Here is a 24000-nt window from a genome sequence, read left to right as displayed (position 1 = left end):
GCCATCTCTATGCCTCCTTTAGTACCGCTTCACATGGACCCAGCCCCAGCCCCAGCTCCAGCCCCTAGACCCAAACCACCTTAACTGTATGTCTCTTATTAAAGTAGTCATTAGCCAATCCACTCTGAAGATTTACCTCCAACTTAATGAAATCTCCCCCCGTCTTTGTGTCTCGGGCATTGTGCCCGGTGTGATGAGACATTATGCTCCACTTCCTGACTTATATGGCCGCCATATTACCCCCCCCCCCCCTCTATCCTCTAGTCTATCCTTTCGCTCTTGTGAAACTTAATTAGATTTTCCGCCTCTCGCTCTGCCAAGAGAACCTTCTACTACACATATACATAGACTACCATATCAAAGGTGAGACCTTACAAAGTAATGGGAAAGCACAGACAGACTCCAGTGAGTTGAATAATTAAAACGAGAACGGGATCGACAGAAGTTGTTCCGTGGAAATTAACAACCTGAGCCGTGGTTGTGTCATAAAAAAAAGAAAAAGAAAAGGAAAAAAAACTTAATTAATATTTTCCCCAAAATGTGTTGCTGTCCATCAAACCACCACCAGCCATTGTGGTTTGCTCAAATCCATTTAGCTCAAAGGGAGACTATTGCCAATAGCAATGTTTGGATGGCTGTCTCCAATTCCATGCTTTTAGCTCTCTCCAATAAACCCCTATACCCGTAATCTAAAAATAAATATCTCTGAATTGATTTCAGAATTGGATGAGTCAATACTGTGCTCCAGTAAACCAGATAAAAGTTTTGTGGTGTGGAGTCTAAAGCTGCTTCTTCTCAAAAACTGTGTGTGTGTGTGTGTGTGTGTGTGTGTGTGTGTGTGTGTGTGTGTGTGTGTGTGTGTGTGTGTGTGTGTGTGTGTGTGTGTGTGTGTGTGTGTGTGTGTGTGTGTGTGTGTGTGTGTGTGTGCGTGCGCGCGTCTCTGGGTGTTTGTGCGTTTTCTTGTGTCTATGTGTTTGTGTATGTATAAATGAGTAATGTGTTTTTTAGGTTTGTGTGTGTGTGTGTGTGTGTGTGTGTGTGTGTGTGTGTGTGTGTGTGTGTGTGTGTGTGTGGGTGTGGGTGTGGGTGTGTGTGTTTGTGCGTCTCTGGGTGTTTGTGCGTTTTCTTGTGTCTATGTGATTGTATTTATAAATGAATAATGTGTTTTTGTGTGTGTGTGTGTGTGTGTGTGTGTGTGTGTGTGTGTGTGTGTGTGTGTATGTTTGGGCTTGTTGTCCTCTACTTGTTGTATTGCTCCAGATATGACATCGACTCGAAAAGCCCCGACCTGTCCAAGCATGTGAGTAGCCGACTGGTGTGTATCGATCTGTATCAGAGGCGGAGGTTGGAGGTTGGGCACAGATATCACGTCCGCCCGTGCACACACACACACACACACACACACACACACACACACACACACACACACACACACACACACACACACACACACACGCACACACACGCACACACACTCCACACACACACACACACACACACACACACACACACACACACACACACACACACACACACACACACACACACACACACACACACACACACACACACACACACACACACACACACACACACACAATTTCAATGTGCACCAAATCCACCCTCCGCCCTCTTCATTTTTTATTTTAAGATGCATGCTCCATGTCCGTTGGAATGAAACCAGGTCTGCCATTGTCATGCTCAGATATACAGACTTTTTCTTTAGCAACTTCATACCTCAGTTACTTCAAGGCTCCCCCTATAGACATTGTTATTATATTTTTTTCCCTCATGAACTGCGCTCAAACCTATGGATCTTACTTATCAAATGTTGCCTATGGACATTAAGACCATTGTAGCTATCTTTATCTAACCATTGTAGCTAGCTTTATCTAGTGTATCTTCAGTTGGCCATATTACAATGCGTTATGTCAATTACGAGAGCCATATTGTGTTATGTGTTGTTGTTCCCAGACACCCAGAGTAATGGTGTCTCATCTTCGGAGTTGTAGAAAAAGTAGATGTCTGCACACTGTAAAGCTCCGCTTTGAAGGTTTGTTCAAGTCCTACAGTATGCGGATGTCTACTTTTTCTACTGTCAGATACGCCTTTGTCCTATACCTGGCCTCAGCGAGGTGGGATGGGTATACTCTTAGTCTTGTGTAGCATGATTATCATCAACTTTCAAATCTCTTCGAGACTTGGTCTGACCAAGAGCATAACAATTAACATTTCCCAAACTTTATATTTGACCTGACTCCCTTGGTTTGCTAATGGTTGTGTGCTTCCACAAAGTGGGAGGAGTTCCCAACTTTTGGGGGGCTCAGAAACGATATAGTATTGCTTTTGGCCTGACTGGAAGCAACGCTGAAGGTGTTGCGTCACTAGAAGGACACAGCCTGGCTAAGTCTTGTGATCATTTTCAGAGTTGCCCACCTCATTCCTTTCACTATTTAACTATTTGAACTACATTATGTATTCATAACAGCTTTGTGCCAAACCAATCAAACTCAGATCTGCTTCCGTTCAGTGCACTGTAGGCCCCTCCTTGAACCCCCAGATTAAATTTAAAGCATTTGTAATGAAAAAATATATATTTTTCATCTCTTTATCACTGGTATTCACTGCTATTACTATCATTTTTATCATTATCAAAGCTTACAGAACTATGAATGAACCTTAAGGGGGATTCATACTTGGCGTGACTGGTGCTAGCCTCCTTCATACTTCACTCGCGACCTCACTCGCGACCTCACTCGCGCCGTCACGTGACCCAAAATGACGTCACACGCCGTGGCGCGAGCTGCCGTGGCGCGACGTCGTGCACCCCACATTTTTTGTAACTTGTCGTGCGCCACCAGCGACCATGCAGGTAGGCAGACAAAGCAGGAGTTGCGAAGAGATGCTACAACTACTGTAGGCTATTACAGAATGGATCCTGCATCATTTTGAGGATAATAAAATGTCCTAGAGAGTTATTTTATCTTCTCCCTTAAATGTTGTTCAGTGAAACAATTGTTTACTTTGTTCAGAAGCACGTTGTGTTCGGCGATCTATTATAAATTCTGCCGCCAGAACAATGCTCTCACATGGTCTTGGAATGATCTGGCAATGTAGGCTACAACAAAAAATATATGTTTCAATGTGGTAAGTCACAAGTCAGACGTTCAGTAGCCCTACAGCAGCCGTGTTTGGCTTTCTATTTTATACATCCGTAGAACTCACGCTGCGAGTTGCGAAAGATACTGCCGTTTCTCTCATGAACAGCAGAGGGCACTTCCGACAATGCGAGCGAAAGCCCTTTTGAAGTATGAATAGTCTGGCGCAAGTGATGACGTCATTAATGGTTCTCGCGCCAAACGCGCCAAAGTGCGCACGTGAAGTATGCAGAGCCCTTTAGCAGAATCAGAAATATAGGAATATAGCCTAAAGCAATATAATCAAACATAGTGAAGCATAGCAAAAGTAAGCTTTGATAATGAAGCACACTATCAACAGGTAATATATTTGGGCATGAGTGAATGGTTCGCAAGAATTTGCATGACTACTAAATGCATGATCATTTTTACTAGCTACTATCAGTGTTATTTATATTTCATTTAATTTCAGTTGGTTATTGTGGAAAACGTGCCTGATATATCTTATATATCATTCTCTGTCTCTCTCTCTCTGTCTGCCTCTCTCTCTTTCTCAGCTTTTAATGTCTTGTCTATGACACACACACACACACGCACGCACGCACGCACACACGCACGCACGCACACACACACACACACACACACACACACACACACACACACACACACACACACACACACACACACACACACACACACACACACACACACACACATTAAAGCATCCAGACAGATGCTAAAGGTACACACACAGGCACGAATTGTTGCTCTTTGATTATGCTGATGTGGTATTGTTGGTCTTGTCCTGTTTCCTTTCTGTTACATGATGTACTCTTGTTGTTTGTTGTTTGTTGTTGTTGTTGCTGCCGCTACTTCCTGTTCTCCCTCCCGGAAGCCGACCGATTTCAACGTACGTGTCTGCCTCTTCAGTACAGTAGAGTCTACTTTCATGTACACTAGCGGAGAGAAAAACACCCATGCTAACTCGACTTGCTTTTTTCTCTCCCCTTTTTTTGAATCTGTATTAATGTATTGTCTCAAACGCCATGAACTACAACACCCACAATGCAACACGGCCGGCCGCTCATCCCACCATACTCCTCCACTGCCCACCATCTGCCGCCGTCTTGAACTGCTTCAACCCCTCCAACAGCAGGACTTCCTGGGTCAGGCCTTCTGCACGTTGGGCGAGATCGTGGGCTCGCCGGCCAGTCGCCTGGAAAAGCCTTTGGGGTAAGGAAGCTAATGTGCCGTGGCTTGAGCCAGTTGAGCCACAATGGCACTCACGCACAATTACCTCTTGATGTAAGCTAGCTGGAGTCCTGGAGGGCACTGTGTGATCCTCGCGACCTCAGGAGGGATGAATATGAAAGTCGTATACTATATGACAGGCACAGGCTTACTACCGCAGACTCCAACTGCAGGCAGCTGACACTTATAAATGAGACTCATATACCTACTTGCATACTGGCGTATCCTGCAGCATTTTTCATCATTCATAGCTGCAGTGAACTTAGTACTCTATCTGTCTGTCTGTCTCTGTCTCTGTCTCTGTCTCTGTATCTCTCTCTCTCTCTCTCTCTCTCTCTCTCTCTCTCTCTCTCTCTCTCTCTCTCACACACACACACACACATACACACACATACACACACACACACACACACACACACACACACACACACAATCCCGCTTATAAGCACACACACACACACACACACACACACACACACACACACACACACACACACACACACACACACACACACACACACACACACACACACACACACACACACACACACACACAGAGAAACCTCTTTCTGCATACATTCTGACACATCTTGGTATTCACAGCACATCAAAAAGTCATAAGAATAGATCCCTGTCTGGCCAAGTCTCATTCCCAATGCGAGTCTTTCAATATGGATGGCATGTACAGTACCAGCTAACCCGTGTTTGAATCTGGGTTGTATGGTAAAGGTATTGATGTAGCAGGACCAGTCAACTCCCTGAATCATTTGGAGGGACGCCGGTGGACTCTGGGTGGATTCTGGAGACTAGAGACGATTCGTTCGACGAGAGCGACAGTTTATTGTTGAACTGGGAATGTTGAAATGCTTGCGTTCTGCTTTTAACGGACATACTCTAGTCGCTTCAATCGCGATCAAGGTGTGCTGCCAGGTGGCTGGACTGCCCATCTGACATAGCGGTCATTTCCTGGTGGGCCCTGTGCCCTCATGGGCCCATCGGTGAGTCAGTTCTGCACTGCTAATTATGAGGGGGGGGGCTTTAAGCCAAAAGTGCTCGGGCCCTATTTCTCCCCCAGTTCAGCTCTGCTCATATCCTTGTCTTGGGTCCAGAACAGCAACAATTACTCATTTTATGAGAAGTCGTTTGTCGTTTTCCCCTGGCTGTGTGAGAACCAGTGTTGCCAGATGTAAGATAATTATCGTATTTGTACCATTATTTTGTCCATTTTGTCCTCTGTACGATCAAAAAAACATGATACGATAACATGTATGATCATTTCAGAGTTGTTATTCAGTTCATTTAGATGCCTTGAAACAACCATTTGGGTCTTGCATGATAATTTCCTCCCAAAAAGCCACCCAAAACAATAATTTGAAGTCTTGGTACGATAATTCAGCATTTTCCATCTGGCAACACTGGTGAGAACACACACCTGTTTCTGGTGACACTGAGGATGATAATGTGAGAGCATTGATGCAAACCGTCTATGGCAGCAATAAACCAGCAAGAAGAAATAGCAATATTGCAACATGTGATGCCAAATTGCACTTGATTTCATCAACCTCTCCCAGCTGCCATATGCTTCCTAGATTATCACCACATCACATCCATTAGTTAAAGCAGCAGGTGTTTCATTATATCAAGTGTTCTCTGCCCCCAATCAAGGTATATTGTATATAATGGACATGGGCTTAAACCTCCTGTCTAACGGAATCTTTGGAGACATGGGCGTTTTTAGACAGGGGCCAGGGTGGGCCTGGGCCCCTGTAGGGTTGGTCCAGGCCCCCCCTAGGGCCCCTGCGCCAGCCAATAATACAAAAAAAAAATGTCTAAAAGGTTTGCAACGTGCATTGACGGATGCCAAGTACAACACACACAGGAAGGGACTAGGAGGGTCAGTTGTCCCAGGCACAGGCACAGAGGGGGTACAGAATTGGGTCCTAGTGACATTACACATGTTGGGTAGGGGGGCCTTCGTCAATACTTTGCCCCCAGGCTTGGATGAGGTACTGCCACTGCCCCTGCACGCACTCCACCCGATTCGCGAGATGTTCCACCTGCTGCAAGCAGCGACCTGCAGACTTGTGAGCTAGAACTTCTTCATTTTTGGAGCTATCATCGCTGGACTTAAATGGAGTTGGATAACATGCTGAAGTGAGGAAACAATTAATTTCCTTAAGTTTCTGTAGGTGAGGAATAAGCCGGTTTTAAACGGAATGGTGGCATGCATTCGGTTTGGGCACTTAGGCTATTGTATGTGGCTGAGTTAAAAGGCAATTCTATGTGGTGCTATTTTATTAATTATTAACAGTTCTCAGATTCATAACGGTAATTGCCATCCCAACTGTGTGTGCTGCAGCACTGCTATTAAGGCTGCTTATGAGTTTTGTCATAGGCTAACGTAGCCTAGCTTACAAATGCAATGGATAGACAACATTGCTACATTTCTGTTTGAAATGATTTGGGAGCAAAATAGGAGCGAAATGCATCGCCATATGACACAAACCACCGGACAAAATACCTTCTACGTTGGATTTGGCCTTTAATTCAAAGGAAATATTCACACAATGTCAGTAAATCCGTTTGTTTTCCGTGTCTTCAGTCTGTTTCGTTTCTGTTCCCACTGTTCTGACGCTACTAGTCAAGCGCAAGCAACAGGACGCCGGACCTAGGAACCAGTGTTGCCAGGTGTAGAACGTGAAATAAGCAACTAGTGTTGCCAGGTGTAAGAGAAATAAGCTGTTTTGGGCTGGCTTAGAAAAAAAAAGCCCAAAATAGCTGCCAGAGAAATTAGCAGCTGCTTATAATCATTTAACCCTTCTTCCTTGAAAGATCTACTACTGGGACTGAATGCCCCGTGGTGGAGATTTTAGTCTATTTTATGCAATGCTGCATTTTCTCTTATTTGAGACTTTGTTGGATAGGGAAATATAAACTGTTAATTATAAAAAATATTATTGAAATGAAAAAGTGATCAAATAGAAATGGAGATTAATTTAAATTCATGATTTTATCTCATTTTTAAATTTAATTTCAGTCTTTTCGTTAGAAAGGTTTGGGGGAAAATCGCCACTTATATATATATTTTTTTAAAATGTGCAGATCCAATTGTCATCAAGAAAACTGTGATACACTTTTTTTTTTTCAAAACCGCCCATCCCTAGTTTGTATGTTCTTGCCATTATATTTTTTCCATAATAATAATAATTGGTATAGCACATTTCAAGCAAGGCATGCAGCTCATTGTGATTTAACAGTTAGATTAAATATGAAATTGGTAAGTTGGTTAACCCATTGATGCCAAATACTGTGCCAAATACTATCATTGACCGTAGTGCCAGGAGCTGCATGATGTAGCTTTAGGCTCATGAAATTCAACATTTTTGTAAATGAAGAAAGTTTGTATGTTAGAGCTGAATGAATGGGTGATAATGCAAAATGAAGCAGCTTTTAATTCAATTAATTACATGCTTAGTATGTGCTTCAGATGCTGAAGCATGTGTTTTTGCAGGTTTTTTAGGCAATACTGGGTTTAGAAAAAGGCAGATATTTCGGCAAAAGTATGGTCGAAGAATATAAGGTACATGGGCCCCCCTCAAAACATGTGGGCCCCTGTCAGGCCCCTGTGGTAATTTTGGGCTAAAAACGCCACTGTTTGGAGACCATGTAGCACCATGAATTCCGTCGATTCCTGTTTAAAAAAAATGCTCCAAAAATTCCAGAAATGTCTTACTCGTAAACTCTCCATATGGGATTCCTATCATGACTAGTTATTTTTACATTGGCCTCATGCCAATATAAAGTAAGTTGACCATGCTGTGCATAAATGATACCCTGTGTGCGTCCCCATCTGTGACATACAGTACATGAGTTCAGGAGATGAGTTCAGTCTTCGAGACTTGGTCTGACGTTGACCCACCTCCCTTAGTTTGCTTATGGTTGTTTGCTTACCGACAAAGTGGGAGGAGTTCCTGTTTTTTCGGGAACTCAGAAAGTAGTTGCATTGCTCTTGACCTGACTAGTTGCAACGCTGAAAGTGTTGCGTCACTAGGAGGGCACAGCCTGGCTAGGTTAACTGGGCCTACAGTACACCACACACATTGGGTAGTCATGGGTAAGCGGTTAGGGCATCAGACTTGTATCTCAAAGGTTGCCGGTTCGACTCTCGACCCGCCTGTTTGGTAGGGGGAGTTATTAACCAGTGCTCTCCCCCATGACTGAGGTACCCTGTGCATGGTACCGTCCCACACTGCTCCCTTGGGTGAGGCAATGTTGTTGTGTGTAGTGAGCACTGTGTGCTGTGGAGTGCTGTGTCATAACGACAATGGGAGTTGGAATTTCCCAGGTGGGCTTTCCCTTAACATTGGTTACATGTCACAATCCTTCCTTCAGTTGCTTCCTCTGGCCTCGTATTTTTGGTCTCAACATCAATGAGGACATTCTCAAACCATGAAAAGTTGACATGATGACAATGGAAGAGGAAAGTGAAATGCTGTACAAATGGGCCTCTACCGTACATGATGTTTGATTCCTCCATCCCCTCCATCCTCAATTTCCTCTTTGTTACCTCCATGAGATCAGGGTTGCACAGAAGCTCAAGGCCAAAGGAAATGACTGTGGAGGATAGATATTGAAACCCAGAAATAACCATTACCAAGACCTGCTGGTATCCTACAGGATTTTCTTAATTTTACATTTGGCCTCCTGCCGATATAAAATGAGTCACTCATGCTTTTCAGCTGTGCATAAATGAGAGATAATTTGCCGTGTGCTTCCCCATCTGTGGTGTACTGTACAGGTACATGAGTTGAGCAGATGAAGCCAGTCAGAGGAGATGGGGAATGGATAATTGGGCCCAACCAGGGGCTTCATCGATCCATCCCTCCACACAATTACTGCCATTACCACAACGGCAGACTGGGCTGGTGTGTGTCTCAGTAGCTGCTATTGTCTAGGTAGAGCAGAAATAGTCGTGCATGGTGATTGGCATAGGGTAAATATACATTACTGTGCCAGAGAGCCACTCTTGTGCAGATTGAGCAGAAAGAAACCCACACTTTTATTGGCATTTATATGAGTACTGTATGTATATTAGGCAGAAACAAATGCATATATACATTGCTATTGGCAGTGAGCACATACTGTATACATTTTGCATTACTGTGCCAGCTATTGTGCATGTCACCAAGAGGTGTGCATATACAGTAGAGTTATTGGCAGTGAGGAAAATATGCATTGCTCTGCCAAATGCATTCTTGTTCAGATTGAGCGGCAGAAAATGTGCACACACTGTCATTGGCAGAGAGGACATAATGTATATTTATTACTCTGCACACTACCTTGTAGATTGAAACAAATGAACACACACGAATGGATGAATGTTTACATTAAACAAATATGGAAGCAACATATTGGGAGGCAGTAAATAGACATTACGGTCTGGTATGTTGTGTCTGAATAAGACACACAGAGAAAAAGACCTATGTATGTACATATGTACTCTGGGACCATCTGAAAAGTGCTCGTAAAAAAAGTATGTGTGTCTGCAGGAAGCCGTCGTGTGGAGATTGAAACAAATGAACACGTCTCTAAACAGGATGGAAGAAATTAAATAGAGGCTACGGAGGTATTGGCAGGCAGTAACTATACTTAACTGTGGGGTGTGTTGTGTCTGAATAAGACTCACACGACAGACACACACACAGAAAGACATACTGTATGTGTGCTCTCTGGCAGCCTAGGTGCTTGTAAAAATGTGACTAGCTACAAGAAACCAGGCTGCAAGTAAGCTTGGGAGTTAATTAGAGATTATACGATCTACAATGACACCGTACACGTGGAAATCAGATGACAACTGATGAATTTGTGGCCATTGAAATGAGTTGAGAATTCAGACAAAGGCTACACTGTTTCTCAGATGGGCCTGCCGGTGGGCCTGGTCACTCATTACTAAACATATTCAGTAACATCATATAGCAACAATGTTACAATTACCGGGTGCTTTAATTAACAGACTAAGACTTGGTCACAATTGTAACTTGGTTACATGTTTATAATATTACCTCTGCGCAAGGTTTTTTTTTTTAAATGTGGGATGTAGTGTCTGAATAAAATTCACAATAAAGACACATGAAGAAAAAGATTTATGTGTGCTCTTCCTACACTCTGTTAGCAGCTGTGCTTCCTGCCTGAAAAGTGCTCGTAAAAACAATCCATCCCGAATCCCTGCCTCTGCAGGAATCACTCCTGAGTAGATTGAAATGAATGAACATGTCTACATTCACGAAACACAGAAACTAATGTAGGCTACACTGCTATTGGCAGGCAGTGAATAAACATTACTGTGTGATAAATTGTGGTGCATTGTGCACAGAGAAAAAAAACAATGTGTGCTTATACACAAATGCATACAGAAACATGCATGTGAATGTAGACATGCCTGAACACATTCACATACAACGTGCGTGCACACACGCATGGAGGCACACACACATGCACGCACGCACGCACGCACGCGCGCCCGCGCACACACACACACACACACACACACAGAGAGAGAGTCTGCAAGCAGCAGGTCAACTTGAGAGGCCATTACTCCTGAATACATCGAAGAGAATCTAATGCTCTGTTAAAGGTCAATATAAAAAGATGAATGGCAAATTCACATATGCAGACTGACACACACACACACACACACACACACACACACACACACACACACACACACACACACACACACACACACACACACACACACACACACACACACACACACACACACACACACAACACACACACACACACACACACACACACACACACACACACACACACACACACACACACACACACACACACACACAATGCACGCAATACATACAAATGCATATTGTACCCATACACTTACTCAAGCAGTCACAAAGAAACACACACAAACACAAGCTCTCATGAAGACACACGCAGGCCTACATGATCTCAAAGGAATTACTTCTATTTTTTCCATGCAAACCAAAAACTGAAATTGCGTCCAGATTACAACACATTCCACACACATGTGCAGTGGTCATGCAGCTGTCTGTGACAGGTTAGGTTTAGGGAAAGTTTTGGTCAGGGCACATCCAAGATGGCAGCACGCATCGCTCTCCTGTCTCTGTCTTTCTGTGTTTTGTTTTAAGCTATATGTCGCTCGAAATCGCTTTAAATCGTTTTTATCTTGCATATTCCAATTGCAGTGGCACTTATTTTATTATTTTAGATAGCTCATTTTTAGATATTCATTTTCAATGGGGCTTCATTTCTGGTGATTTAGAATTAAACTGGTGAGTTAGCGCCAAAACGTGGCATGGAAATCTACAGGGTATATTGAAGAGTGAAGTGTGGGACACCAGGTCCACAAACAAGAACAGCTGACAGCAAAGCATCAAGGATATCTGGGCTTCCATAACTCCCATGCACTGTTTCTGCCATTGACTTCAATGTTAAACGCATCATGGCCGTTATTAAGACAGAGAGAGTCCTAACCAAGTATTGAACATTGCATGTTATGTAGAAAGTACCATATTTCAACTGATTTGATGTGACCAGAATTTTGATGAAGAAAATTGTGATTTTATTACAATATTCTAATGATATGAATTCCCCAATTCATGGGTTTTTTGAGCTGGAAGACCAAAATATGTAAAAATAAACAATTTAATGATTGGAATAGTTAAAAATAACTGGGCCACGAATCTATAATCCATGACAGTTTAACATTATTGATGGAATTATGGAAATAAATCAACTTTTTCATGCTATTCTAATAAAGTGGCCTGGAGCTGTATACATGTGGGTATGGGCAATATTAGATGGGCCCCGGGCCATTCTGCACCGAAAAAAATGGGCCTCAACGTCAAAAAGGTTAAGAATCCCTGCTCTGGACAGCAGGGAAAGCGTCGGAATCTGGACGCAATCTCGGATGTTGGTTTGCGTGAGAAATTGGACGCAATTTCTCGAGATCAGGCTCGAGCCGCAGGCGTGCACTCCATACACATGCTTGCACACTTATCCACAACATACACACAATCCACACATACATACAGTACACACAGCTCTTCAGCACTGAATTGAGGGGCCCTCGGTGACAGAGAATCAGCACAATAAAGCTGCCGTGATGTACCGTCTACAGAAGGCTAAAGCCCGTCTTTCTCCCCTGGAGCCTTGAGCGCAGGCTTTGCGGAAGCAGGCAGCAAGCGATAGGAAATCCATACCCCGGTTGTGTGTGTGCATGTTTTGTGTGTGTGTGTGTATGTGTGAACATTTGTGTGTGAAATGGGGTGGCTCCGGTTGTGTGTGTGTGTATTGTGTGTGTGTATTGTGTGTGTGTGTATGTGTGTGTGTGTGTGTGTGTGTGCGTGTGCGTGTGCGTGTGCGTGTGCGTGTGCGTGTGCGTGTGCGTGTCCGTGTGTGTGTGTGTGTGTGTGTGTGTGTGTGTGTGCGCGCGCGCATTTGTGTGAAATAGGGGGCCTATGGGTGACTTGCATGTGCACGTGTGTATAAGAGTGATCCCTATGTTTGTGTGTGTGTGTGTGTGTGTGTGTGTGTGTGTGTGTGTGTGTGTGTGTGTGTGTGTGTGTGTGTGTGTGTGTGTGTGTGTGTGTGTGTGTGTGTGTGTGTGCACGGGTGCGTGTGTGTGTTTGTAATAGGGGTGTCTAGGGTGACTTGCATGTGCACGTGTGTACAAAAGTAATCCCTAAGCATGTGTGTGTGCATGTGCGTGTGTGCGGTGTGTGTGTGTGTGTGTGTGTGTGTGTGTGTGTGTGTGTGTGTGTGTGTGTGTGTGTGTGTGTGTGTGTGTGTGTGTGTGTGTGTGTGTGTGTGTGTGTGTGTGTGTGTGAAATAGTAGTCTCCTGGCTTGGGACATGGTAAGCCTTAAGGCCTGTGCTCTTAATCATGCGTTTACTGGATGCCAGAGCTGGCCGCCTCCTATATAATGGGCCTCTGGTGATCCGTAAAGTGGAGAGCAATACACAGCTTCATATGCGTACGTGGCTCTTTCTTTCTTTAGGGCTTTACAATAGAGATGTTGTGGGTGTGTGTGTGGTAAAGAGTGTGTGTGTGTGTGTGTGTGTGTGTGTGTGTGTGTGTGTGTGTGTGTGTGTGTGTGTGTGTGTGTGTGTGTGTGTGTGTGTGTGTGTGTGTGTGTGTGTGTGTGTGTGTGTGTGCGCGAGTATGTGTGTCTCCAGGGAGTTGTGTTATGGATGGGATAGAGTTAAGTTAGCCACTCTACCACCCACACCCAGTACAGTTTATTTGAGGGAGGAGGGGACAAAGGACAACGAGGGAAATTAAAGTGAATACTGTATGTGTGTGAGCGATGTACCTAGAGATGACAAAGAGCACCGTAGAGGGAAAAAGAGAGGGAAAAAAAGAAGAGAGAAGAGAGGAAGAGAGAGAGAAGGGGGGGACCAGACCAGCAGGTTTACAATAATGGGCTCCTGTGTGGTTTGGCCCAGATGGAGGACTGGATGCTGGGACTGGAGCAACTTGGCAGTCCGGTGTAAGATCCGCAGCCACGGGCACAGCACACGCCACGGAACCACTGAGCCCAGCCCTCACAGAAGCTGCCAAGTTTGCTCGGATCTTACGCTGGGCTGTTCCCAATGCTGTGCTTCAGTAGCAGAGGAACATCTTGCAGTGACAAAGTTGCAATACACTCTCCACTCCCAGTACAGTTTTTAACTACTCAGCAATGACAGAGCCAGTATTTAAAGCTGGTATATGCCCATCTGTGTGAAATGTGCTACCACTTAGTCATTTAATTGATGAGTTGATTGATTAAAAATGAATCAATCAATACATAAATCAATCCATATCTATCTATCTATCTATCTATCTATCTATCTATCTATCTATCTATCTATCTATCTATCTATCTATCTATCTATCTATCTATCTATCTATCTATCTATCTATCTATCTATCTATCTATCTATCTATCTATCTATCTATCTATAATAAGGTAATCCCTTGCTATTTGCTTCTCTGGGTCGGAATACTTTCCCTTTTTCTCTCTTTCTTCCCCCATTCCTCTGTAAATAATGATTACTCTCTTCCTCTGCATCAGACATGACAAGGCTGAAGTGTTTGGCAAGAGATAAATACTCGAAATGTTGTTTTGTGATTGGTGTTTGTTCTGGATGTTTCCGTGCTGATGGATCACTGGACCAGCTTGTGAGGTCCTCCATTCGGTCTGTTTGATCAAGCAAGCACTGCCCAAACTCGATAGCACAGTGCTGGCTTAGATTATATAACGAGAGAGAGAGAGAGAGAGAGAGAGAGAGAGAGAGAGAGAGAGAGAGAGAGAGAGAGAGAGAGAGAGAGAGAGAGTTCATGGCAGACTGGAGAGAACCCTGTCCAAGGAGCTGCTGAATCATAGCCCATCACCAGGGAACCCGACAGAGTGGGACCAAGGGGTCAGTTCTTCCGGGCCCTGGGAGAGAGGAGGTCCAGAATGAGGTCCTTTTTAAATTGTATGCATTGAGGGGAAGGGGCCTTTCAGATGACTTTGTCCAGGACCCAGCAAAATCTGTCAGTGCCCGTGCCAGTCAGTAAACAAGGAACAGAGGAGATGCTATGAAACTCTTTACCATTCCTAATAGTGTATCCATGATAGTCTATAACAGTCTAACAGTATAACAGAGTGTATATTATACTATACTTAACACCCACACACACAGATTATATATTATATACTCATACCTCGCTGTAGAAGCGCTTTGTGCTTTAGCAAATAATGAAAAGGAAATCACTATTTATAACACAATAAATCGCACTATATCCATAAATCTTGCTCTTCCTTCACAAGCCAGTAAAGTCATAACGCTCCATGGTAATCTTAATATATTCAGCACAGCGCATTTTAATAATGGTTTATGATTCTATCAGCATTCTATTCCACGTCCTTGCGCATTCCCCTTTCCATCTTGATCTGTGAGAGAGGCGAGTGGAGCTTAGGCTGCCGCCTGCCTGTCTCTCTGCAGAGCCAAGGCTGAAGTTGCTTTTGACGTGACTGATCTGATGGGATCTAACGAACGCGGAGACTCTTAAACACACAGTTTCATTACAGGCGGGGTGCCAGATGGCCGCCATATGTTTAGCCACTAATAGGACAGGTATGGGCTGATTGGGCTGCCAATTATACTGAAATTATAATAGCAACGGCAGCAGCAAGCAGAGGAAAAAGAGAGAGAGAGAGAGAGAGATAGAATGAGAGAAAGAATGAGAGAGAGAGTGAGAGAGATGTCTCTTTCATCTTCTCTTCTCTTCTCTTCACACATAGAGGACTTTTCCCCCATTTCTTTTTCACGCACAGAATACAACAGAGCGACGACAGAACATGGCTGCCGGCTAACTGCCTCTCTCTGTTTTACTCCCTCTGTCTTTCTCCCTTTTCCTTTCTTTTGTTTCTTTTCTTTTCTTTTCCACGGCCGACTAGTGGTGAAAAAAAGTTTGATACTAAGAGACAGATGCCGCAGTGTAGAGAGCAAGCCTCTCTTATATAAGCTCAGTTGCTGTCAGTCTCCGACGTTTCTCTCTGAGGAGAAGTCGAAGACTCTGTTAGCCTAGCGCAGCAGCTCATGGTGCGATTAGCAGGAGGCTAGTGTCGAAGTGTTTATTGAGTTTTAAGCGTTTGTAAACTACTGTGTAATCACATTAGCGCATTCTATTCCCTATTGCCCCTCCTCCCTCTCTCCTCCTCCCTCCTCCTTCTCCTCCTTCTCCTCCTTGTCCTTCCTCGCGGAGTGTAAATTGGTGACTTCATCAATACTGTTGTCTTGTAAGTTGTCTTGCAGCACGTTATTATCCTCCGCTCAAGGACAGTGGGGATTTGGTGGAGCTGAGGGAAACGATACAAACGTGTGTGTGTGTGTGTGTGTGTGTGTGTGTGTGTGTGTGTGTTCGTATGCGTGTGTGTGTATGTGTGTGTGTGTGTGTGTGTGTGTGTGTGTGTGTGTGTGTGTGTGTGTGTGTGTGTGTGTGTGTGTGTGTGCGTATGCGTGTGTGTGTATGTGTGTGCACGGGTGAAATAGCGCTGATTAAAGGAATACTGGCTGCTTTATATTCAACCCCAGCTCCTCTGTGTGCGTTGTCATTATGAATTCGTATAATGCTGATGCCTATAACTCTCACACATCACATACTGGACTGCATAGCGCTCATACACACTTCCAACAATGTGTCAACTCACTGTCCATTAGAGGAAATGGCTGCTGTGGTGTAATGGTTTAGGAGATGGTCTTGAAATTGAAAGAATACTTTTGACGTTGGGCAGATCTTGTAGCGGTGAAAGGAATTCAGTCTCCATGTCTCCATATCTTTGTCCATGGCCTAAGTCGAATAATCGTATAGTAATAGTCTTTATATTCACCCTCAGTCTGTCTGTGGCAAACAAATGTGCTCTAATACATTTGTCATTTTTTGCCAAAGGAGAAATTAAATAACATGTACAGTGTATGTAAGGGCAGCTGTTGGCCAAGAGGTGGTCTTAAAAGCTAAAGGTTGCAAGTTAAGATCTTGGAGTGGTGGTGTGCCACACACTCATCCATAGCTGAAGTGGAATACAGTAAACAGTATTACAATAGAGACCAAAGGTGTCAAAAGTAAAAGTAAAAGTAAATCCATGGTGTAAGTACAACACTAGCACATGGCTATTACACCATTTACTCCATTGTACCTGATGAGATAGATGGACTGTACTGACAAAGGACTAAAAACCTAACCAGGAGCCACCACAAACTTGATCCAATCAGTGCAGAGTCAGCTGATCTACACAGGTCTACTTGTTGTACTGTGATGTACACAGGTCTACTTGTTAAACGGATGAGTTGCCTGTGTTGGAAGGAAACTGTGTTTCTTTTTTTAAACTTGCACTTTTACCTTTACTTTTGACACACACCTCTGATGGAGAAATGCATTCATGGGTGAAATAGCACTGATTATATTTTATATACCCCCTCAACTCCTCTGTGTGTGCATTGTCATTATGAATTCAATATTATGCTGATGCTTGTATTGTAATTCTTGCACATTGTGTGCTGTACACGCTCGCAATGCGAGTTTCTCTCGGTCTTTTGTGTCGACATGGACCCTCTGAAGTTGGCACTTCCTTAAGGCTGCTTTGTCTTATTCTTCTACTCCTCTCTCTCTCTCTGGCAGGTGCCTCACAGCTCGGTACATGCTTTCTTCTGTCAGCTGAGGCCCCAGAGACAACCCTGACTCAAAAATATAGGCACTATGCTTAAGACTTGTTAACTTAGTCATACCTTACGTGCTACTATAGGAGGTTGTTTATCTAACATATAGCCTGCACATATAGCCTACTGTACATACTGTACACAGGGAAGTCAAAGGGAGTTGGGGGGACAAACAGGTTAGTTGTTCTGGGCCCAGGGAGAGAGGGGTCCCAGAATCAGGACCCTATTACATTGTATTTGTAATGGGTGGGGGCGGCCCTTTCAGATGACTTTTAGCAATACTAATGGAGAAAAAAATATATAAATTGTCCATTAAAACTAGATTTTCCATAAATAGTTTGTCCGCTAGTATTTCCAGAAATCCACAAGACAGCTAATACATCTATTAACCATACAAGTGAATACAAGTCCTTTTTGTCTGCGACCCCCCTTCAGTACCTCCACAACCCCCCTAGGGGTCCTGCCCCCCCAGTTTGGGAACCACTGCTGTACTGTATATGTGCCACGGCAGGAGATGGCGCATATCAAGCAGAAGAGCTGAGGGAGGCTGTTTTCTGCTGAGGGAGAATCTGTTCGTGCTTCATGTTATAGTTCTGTATGGTCCCTGAGGTCTTTAAGGCCCTTGGTTGCTGTGCTGCACAGTGCTCAGGGTTTACTCTCTGAGCTTACACTACCAGGCGAAGGGTAGCGTAGCGTAGAGCCTAGAAGGCATGAATGAAGATGTTCTCTTTTTCCCTTTGTTCTTTTTTTGGTCACAGTATAGTTTACAGTGTCGCCAAGTGTTGTAACAGCACATAGTTACTGACATACAGTACTTGTATACTTACTTACTGGTCAGGGTTGATAGTAACTTGTGATTACCAATCCCTAACCCACACCCATTTACTAGTTATTGCGTACTACATGCAAGTTGCATTTGTACAGTAAGGAAACAAATACTAAATGGATACAAAATAAACCATATGAGTAATACCAAAGGAGTAATAATAGAACACAGAATTACCAACATGTTGGCTCACAAACTATGACTTTTCCGTTGATATATTTAGTATTTTCTTTCTGGTTTTTCCAAATGGCAGTGACTTAAAGGATAACTTGTGCCAATTTTGACATGCAGTTGTAATGCTCACACTACCCTGGACTTGTCAGTACCTGAGAATAATCCAAAAGGTTATGCAACATCAGCAGACAACTAGCAGACAGTGATAGCTTTTGGGATAATATTTGGAGTAGGCCTATGTTAAGAAGGATTTTAATGTAAACAAAGTCTGCCCCCATTAGAATAGCCCAGATCTCAGAAAGGGCTGAGCTGAAAAATGCAGCATCACCGGGTACTGACAAGTCAAGGGTAGCGTGAGCAATACAACAGCATATTGAAATTGGCAGAAGTTCTCCTTTAAAAGTCTCCCTGCCCTATCTGTATGTGCATGTCCTTGCTCCAACCTCTGCGTGCCTACCTGTCTGAGGGGGGTTGGGGTTTTGGGAGGTAAACAAACAAGTATGGGCCTTGAGGCTGGTTAGTGTGTGATACAGCACACACTAATGAACACTGTGATGAAGGGCATCGTTCTCTGATTGCCAATCGACACACAGTGAAATGAGAACAAAGCAGAAGCATAAGCACTTCCACAGATTTTATTGCTTGCATCCATGCCAAAATCATTGGCACTCAAAATGGCTCTTCAGGGGTAATGATGTTAACAGTAATATACTGTAGAAACCAACATATTTTTGTCCATTTTGGAGAGATTTATTATTGAACATTTGCAAAATAACAAAATCATAGTGTGGGTGGATATGAGAAAAGTATATAATTACATACAATCTTAACATGGATAACATTGAAACCTGAATCTAGTTGAGGTCTGACTGACATATGCTGAAGGCCTCATTGACGTCTATCTAAGGTTTGGTGGTAAGGATCTATATGCTGGATCTGCACAAAGTAAAATACATAATGTGTATGTGGCAGAGAAAATACTATAGCACACTGAAAAATCAATTTGCTTCCAACGTTAATGTCTTTCCCCCTTAATTCATGTAGCTATTCCTCTGGCTTTGGCTCACACATTGGCAGTCATTAGAGCACGAGTGAGTGGTACATTGTGATGACGGCTCTTACTTCTCATTCCAAATCGCCACTGACGCTCAGTGGTGGAAAAAAGGAGAAATTTAAATCAAAAAGATAAACGAAGGTCTACAGTATCTACCAGATATGGGCCAAATGTAAGGCACACATGCATGGCCCAGAGCCCAGGCCTGTTTGTAGTGTTCCTGCTACAGAGCAGGGTTGCCAGATGAGACTGATGATTTCTAGCCCAAAAAATGCTCAAAACCCGCCTGGAAGAAATAAATTCCGCCCAATTCTAATGAATTCTTTGGCCACAATTGGGCGTTTTTTTATATGCCATTTTTACCCGCAGACGACCATCCTAACCAGCCCAATTGGGGCGTGAAACCGCCCAATCTGGCAACACTGCTGCAGAGATGGAGGTTGTAAAGCTATGGCTAAGCTCCCTGGGGATAGCAGGATTGCTATTCCTCCCCTGTAGCTAAACAGCAGCTTCTGATGTTCTAACGAGATGCTCTCCATCTCCCTCTCTCTTTCTCTCTCTCTCTCTCTCTCTCTCTCTCTCTCTCTCTCTCTCTCTCTCTCTCTCTCTTCTCTGCGCTTCTCTCCTCTCCATTCATTTATGCTTGCCATTACCCCTTATCATTTATTCTCTCTCACACACAAGTATACAGTAGACATGGACCATGCACACGTACAGTATATAAGGTACATGCATGCATATGCACGCTCTCTCTCTCTCTCTAACAATCCATACGCACTAAATGAATACAGCATAGAATCTTAATAAGTACAGATTTACATTATTACCCCATAAGTACACATTTACCTTAATACCTCAACCTGAACCGTTTTTTCTCTCCATTTAATCAATCTTCCTGTGTCCATCTGTTCTCGTTCTGCACCCCCCCCCTCTCTCTCTGTACTTCTTTCTCTCTCTCATTCTCTCTCTCCCTCTCTCTCTCTCTCTCTCTCTCTCTCTCTCTCTCTCTCTCTCTCTCTCTCTCTCTCTCTCTCTCTCTCTCTCTCTCTCTCTCTCTCTCTCTCCTCTCATTCACTCAATCTATAGCGCAGTCTTTCACAGTCCCAGACAAAGCTAACAGTATCAGCAGCACTCCAGCAAATAGATGTTTGCACGAAGGTGAAATTTAACAAAAGGCTTAACACACCTACTACAGCCAAGCACACACACACACACACACACACACACACACACACACACACACACACACACACACACACACACACACACACACACACACACACACACACACACACACACACACACACACACACACACACACACAGAGGTACAGATGAGTGCCCCCAGGTCTGATGTAACAACATTACTACGATGAATGCCATCGGTTGTAGCAGCAGGCGATAACGGCAGGATGCACACACACTACACACACACACACACACACACACACACACACACACACACACACACACACTAACACACATACGCACGCGCACACACAACACACACACACACACACACACACACACGCACACAAACCACACACACACACACGCACACACACACACACACACACACACACTTGAGAGTGATAGCAGCAGCATGGCGACACACACTCACAGACGCGCACGCACGTTGGTCAGATAAGAGAGAGCGCAGCGGCGTATAAGAGGATTTACTCAATCAAATGACGGCAGCCGGGATCACTCCTACCTGCTCTCACACGCCATAGTTTACTTCAAGTGCTGTTTACACACACACACGCCACACAAAGCAGACAGCATGAATGACACACTTTAAGTGGTGTTTGCACAGATACACAGACAGACAGACGACACGCACATTGACATGCACACACACACACACACAAACGCACGCACACACACACGCACGCATGCACACACAAACGCGCACACACACACACACACACACACACACACACACACACACACACACACACACACACACACACACACACACACACACACACACACACACACACACACACACACACACACACACACACGACTGGGTGAATGGGATGCTGCACTCCCTGTGGGTTGGCAGTGATCTGAGATAGGCTTCTCACAATGGCTTTTCAAATAGGCAAATAAACAGGCACGAGCACATGGAGAACACCACTGAAATAGATAGCAGGATGACTCAGAAAGATACACGCACGCATGCGCACACACACACACACACACATACGCACGTGAGTACACACACATGCCCGCACACGCACGCACGCATGCATTCATGTTGCATGCACGCACGCATGCACGCACACACACACACACACACACACACACACACACACACACACACACACACACACACACACACACACACACACACACACACACACACACACACACACACACACACACACACACACACACACACACACACACACACACACGCACATAAATAAACCCCTCCTGACAGTAATCGTTATATGTACACGATGGTTCTCCTCGTCACAGAGAGAGAGAGGAACCATAACCATATGCATCCCTACTCCAGCATCTGTTTGATGGTATGCTTTACATAGTTTGACTTTAGGCTTCCAGCCATTCATCTACTATATGTACCTGCTGTGGGATTTCCCAGAAATAAACCCAAGCAAGTCAACGGGGGGACACGGGCCAGGGAAGTCGACGGGAGTCAGTCTTTCTGGGCCCAGCGAGGAGGTGCGGGCCCAGAATTGGTTCTTCATTACATTGTACTGTATAATAATAATAATAATAATAATAATAATAATAATGATAACAACTTGGTTTTACATAGCGCCTTTCAAGTAACCCAAGGTCGCTTTACAAAAGGAGAATGGGTAGGGGAATGAAGAGAGAGGAGAGGAGGGGGGTAGAGGTGGGGTTGGGGGCAGGGTGGTTAAGGACCATAGGCCTCAGTGAATATGTGTGATTGTTTTTGTGCTTCTTGAACGTAGCTTGTGTGGGGGCATGGCGGAAATGGAGAGGTAGACTGTTCCAAAGGGTGGGGGCAGCAACACAGAAGGCTCTGTCACCAAAGGTCCGTATCCTGGAACGGGGGATGACAAGTGGGTCCTTGCCAGAGGACCTCAGGGACCTTGGTTGGGAGGGATGCTGGATGTATGTATGGAGGGTGGCTTTCAGATGGCTTTGTGCCAGGCCTGGCCTACAGTGCATCATCCCAACTTTACCTTTTTATAAGACTGCAATTTTTGACATCTAAGGTATGCCCTTGGAGTCAGAGGCGCCCCTTATGGCGGCATAACTTCACTGACGACATTGCAGGTGTGCCCTCAACATCAAAATTTGCAGTCTGGTCAAAGGTAGCCAGATATTGACAAATTGGGACGAGACTGTGTTGTTAAAGCTGTCAAATGGCCCTGAGTAAACCAGACAACATACGGTAGGCTATATGCCGGTAGTGTGTAGCCATTCCCTTAATGGGAGTGCATGGTGGGAATGACCCTTGCACTTTAGATGACCTCATTGTCACAAGTGAATGCTGCTCTTTCAGAAATTGCCATCTGAATACAGTGATGAAGTGAACATATTATGTAACAAGGTCAACTAGCCTAAATGGCAAAACCTTTCAAAAAAACAAAACCAGTTTATGATGGATGGACCGGAAGGCCAACCGACGGACCAACATAGTGCCAAATAGAATCACATGCACATGGCTAAAAATCACTTTGTGTTTGTTACTTTTGTTCTGATTTTGGTCCCTACTGCTACTATGAACACAGCAAATGCCAAAAAAACACCTATTTGTTTGCTGCACTGTGTTGTTTGGACAGTTGCATAGGCGTAGTTAGACTTTTGCACCAGGGGGTGGCAAAAATATGAAGGAATAATAATTTATTACAAAAATGTAATGGGATTCATAGCAATTTCATACTAGCGTGTAGTTTATTCAAAACATTTAAAGTATCAGTACGTTTAATACTGCGAACATGAGTTGTAAACTGTGAACATGGGATGTGTGGTTCCAGTCGAAGCCAAGAAGCTCCTTGAATGATGGGGGAAGATATTAATCATCCAGAAAGCGGGAACAAAAGAAGAATGCAATCACATGATGTTATTTTCATGTTGGCTGTAATTTTTTGTGCTGAACGAGATGAACATCATGGCACCATCGCTGTCCACCATCGTCATACCATTACTATACCTATATTACCCTGTCAAAAACACATAGATTTTTAAAATATATTCATTGGAGGGAATTGCTTTTGTAGGATTATCTCCATCTTTCACACGAATATTGGCGTCCATCCATAACAGGAATATTACAATTCATCCATACCAGGAATGAGTTGCAGCTCATCCGTTATCA

General features: G+C 44.0%; 1 protein-coding gene across 1 annotated transcript in view; it reads left to right on the top strand.

Moving 5' to 3' along the window:
* Positions 1–24000, top strand: part of LOC134457439 (copine-5-like) — a 208858-nt gene that overhangs the window by 74170 nt on the left and 110688 nt on the right. The window contains exons 5-7 of the mRNA XM_063209453.1: positions 1261–1300; positions 4033–4047; positions 4294–4370. Of these exons, the coding sequence (XP_063065523.1) occupies positions 1261–1300; positions 4033–4047; positions 4294–4370 (132 nt within the window). The remainder of the gene's footprint in view (positions 1–1260; positions 1301–4032; positions 4048–4293; positions 4371–24000) is intronic.

The sequence above is a fragment of the Engraulis encrasicolus genome, chromosome 10, assembly GCF_034702125.1.
Source record: "Engraulis encrasicolus isolate BLACKSEA-1 chromosome 10, IST_EnEncr_1.0, whole genome shotgun sequence".
Lineage (NCBI taxonomy): Eukaryota > Metazoa > Chordata > Actinopteri > Clupeiformes > Engraulidae > Engraulis > Engraulis encrasicolus.
The sequence above is the reverse complement of the archived record's forward strand: the minus strand, read 5'-3'. Positions and strand labels throughout refer to the sequence as shown.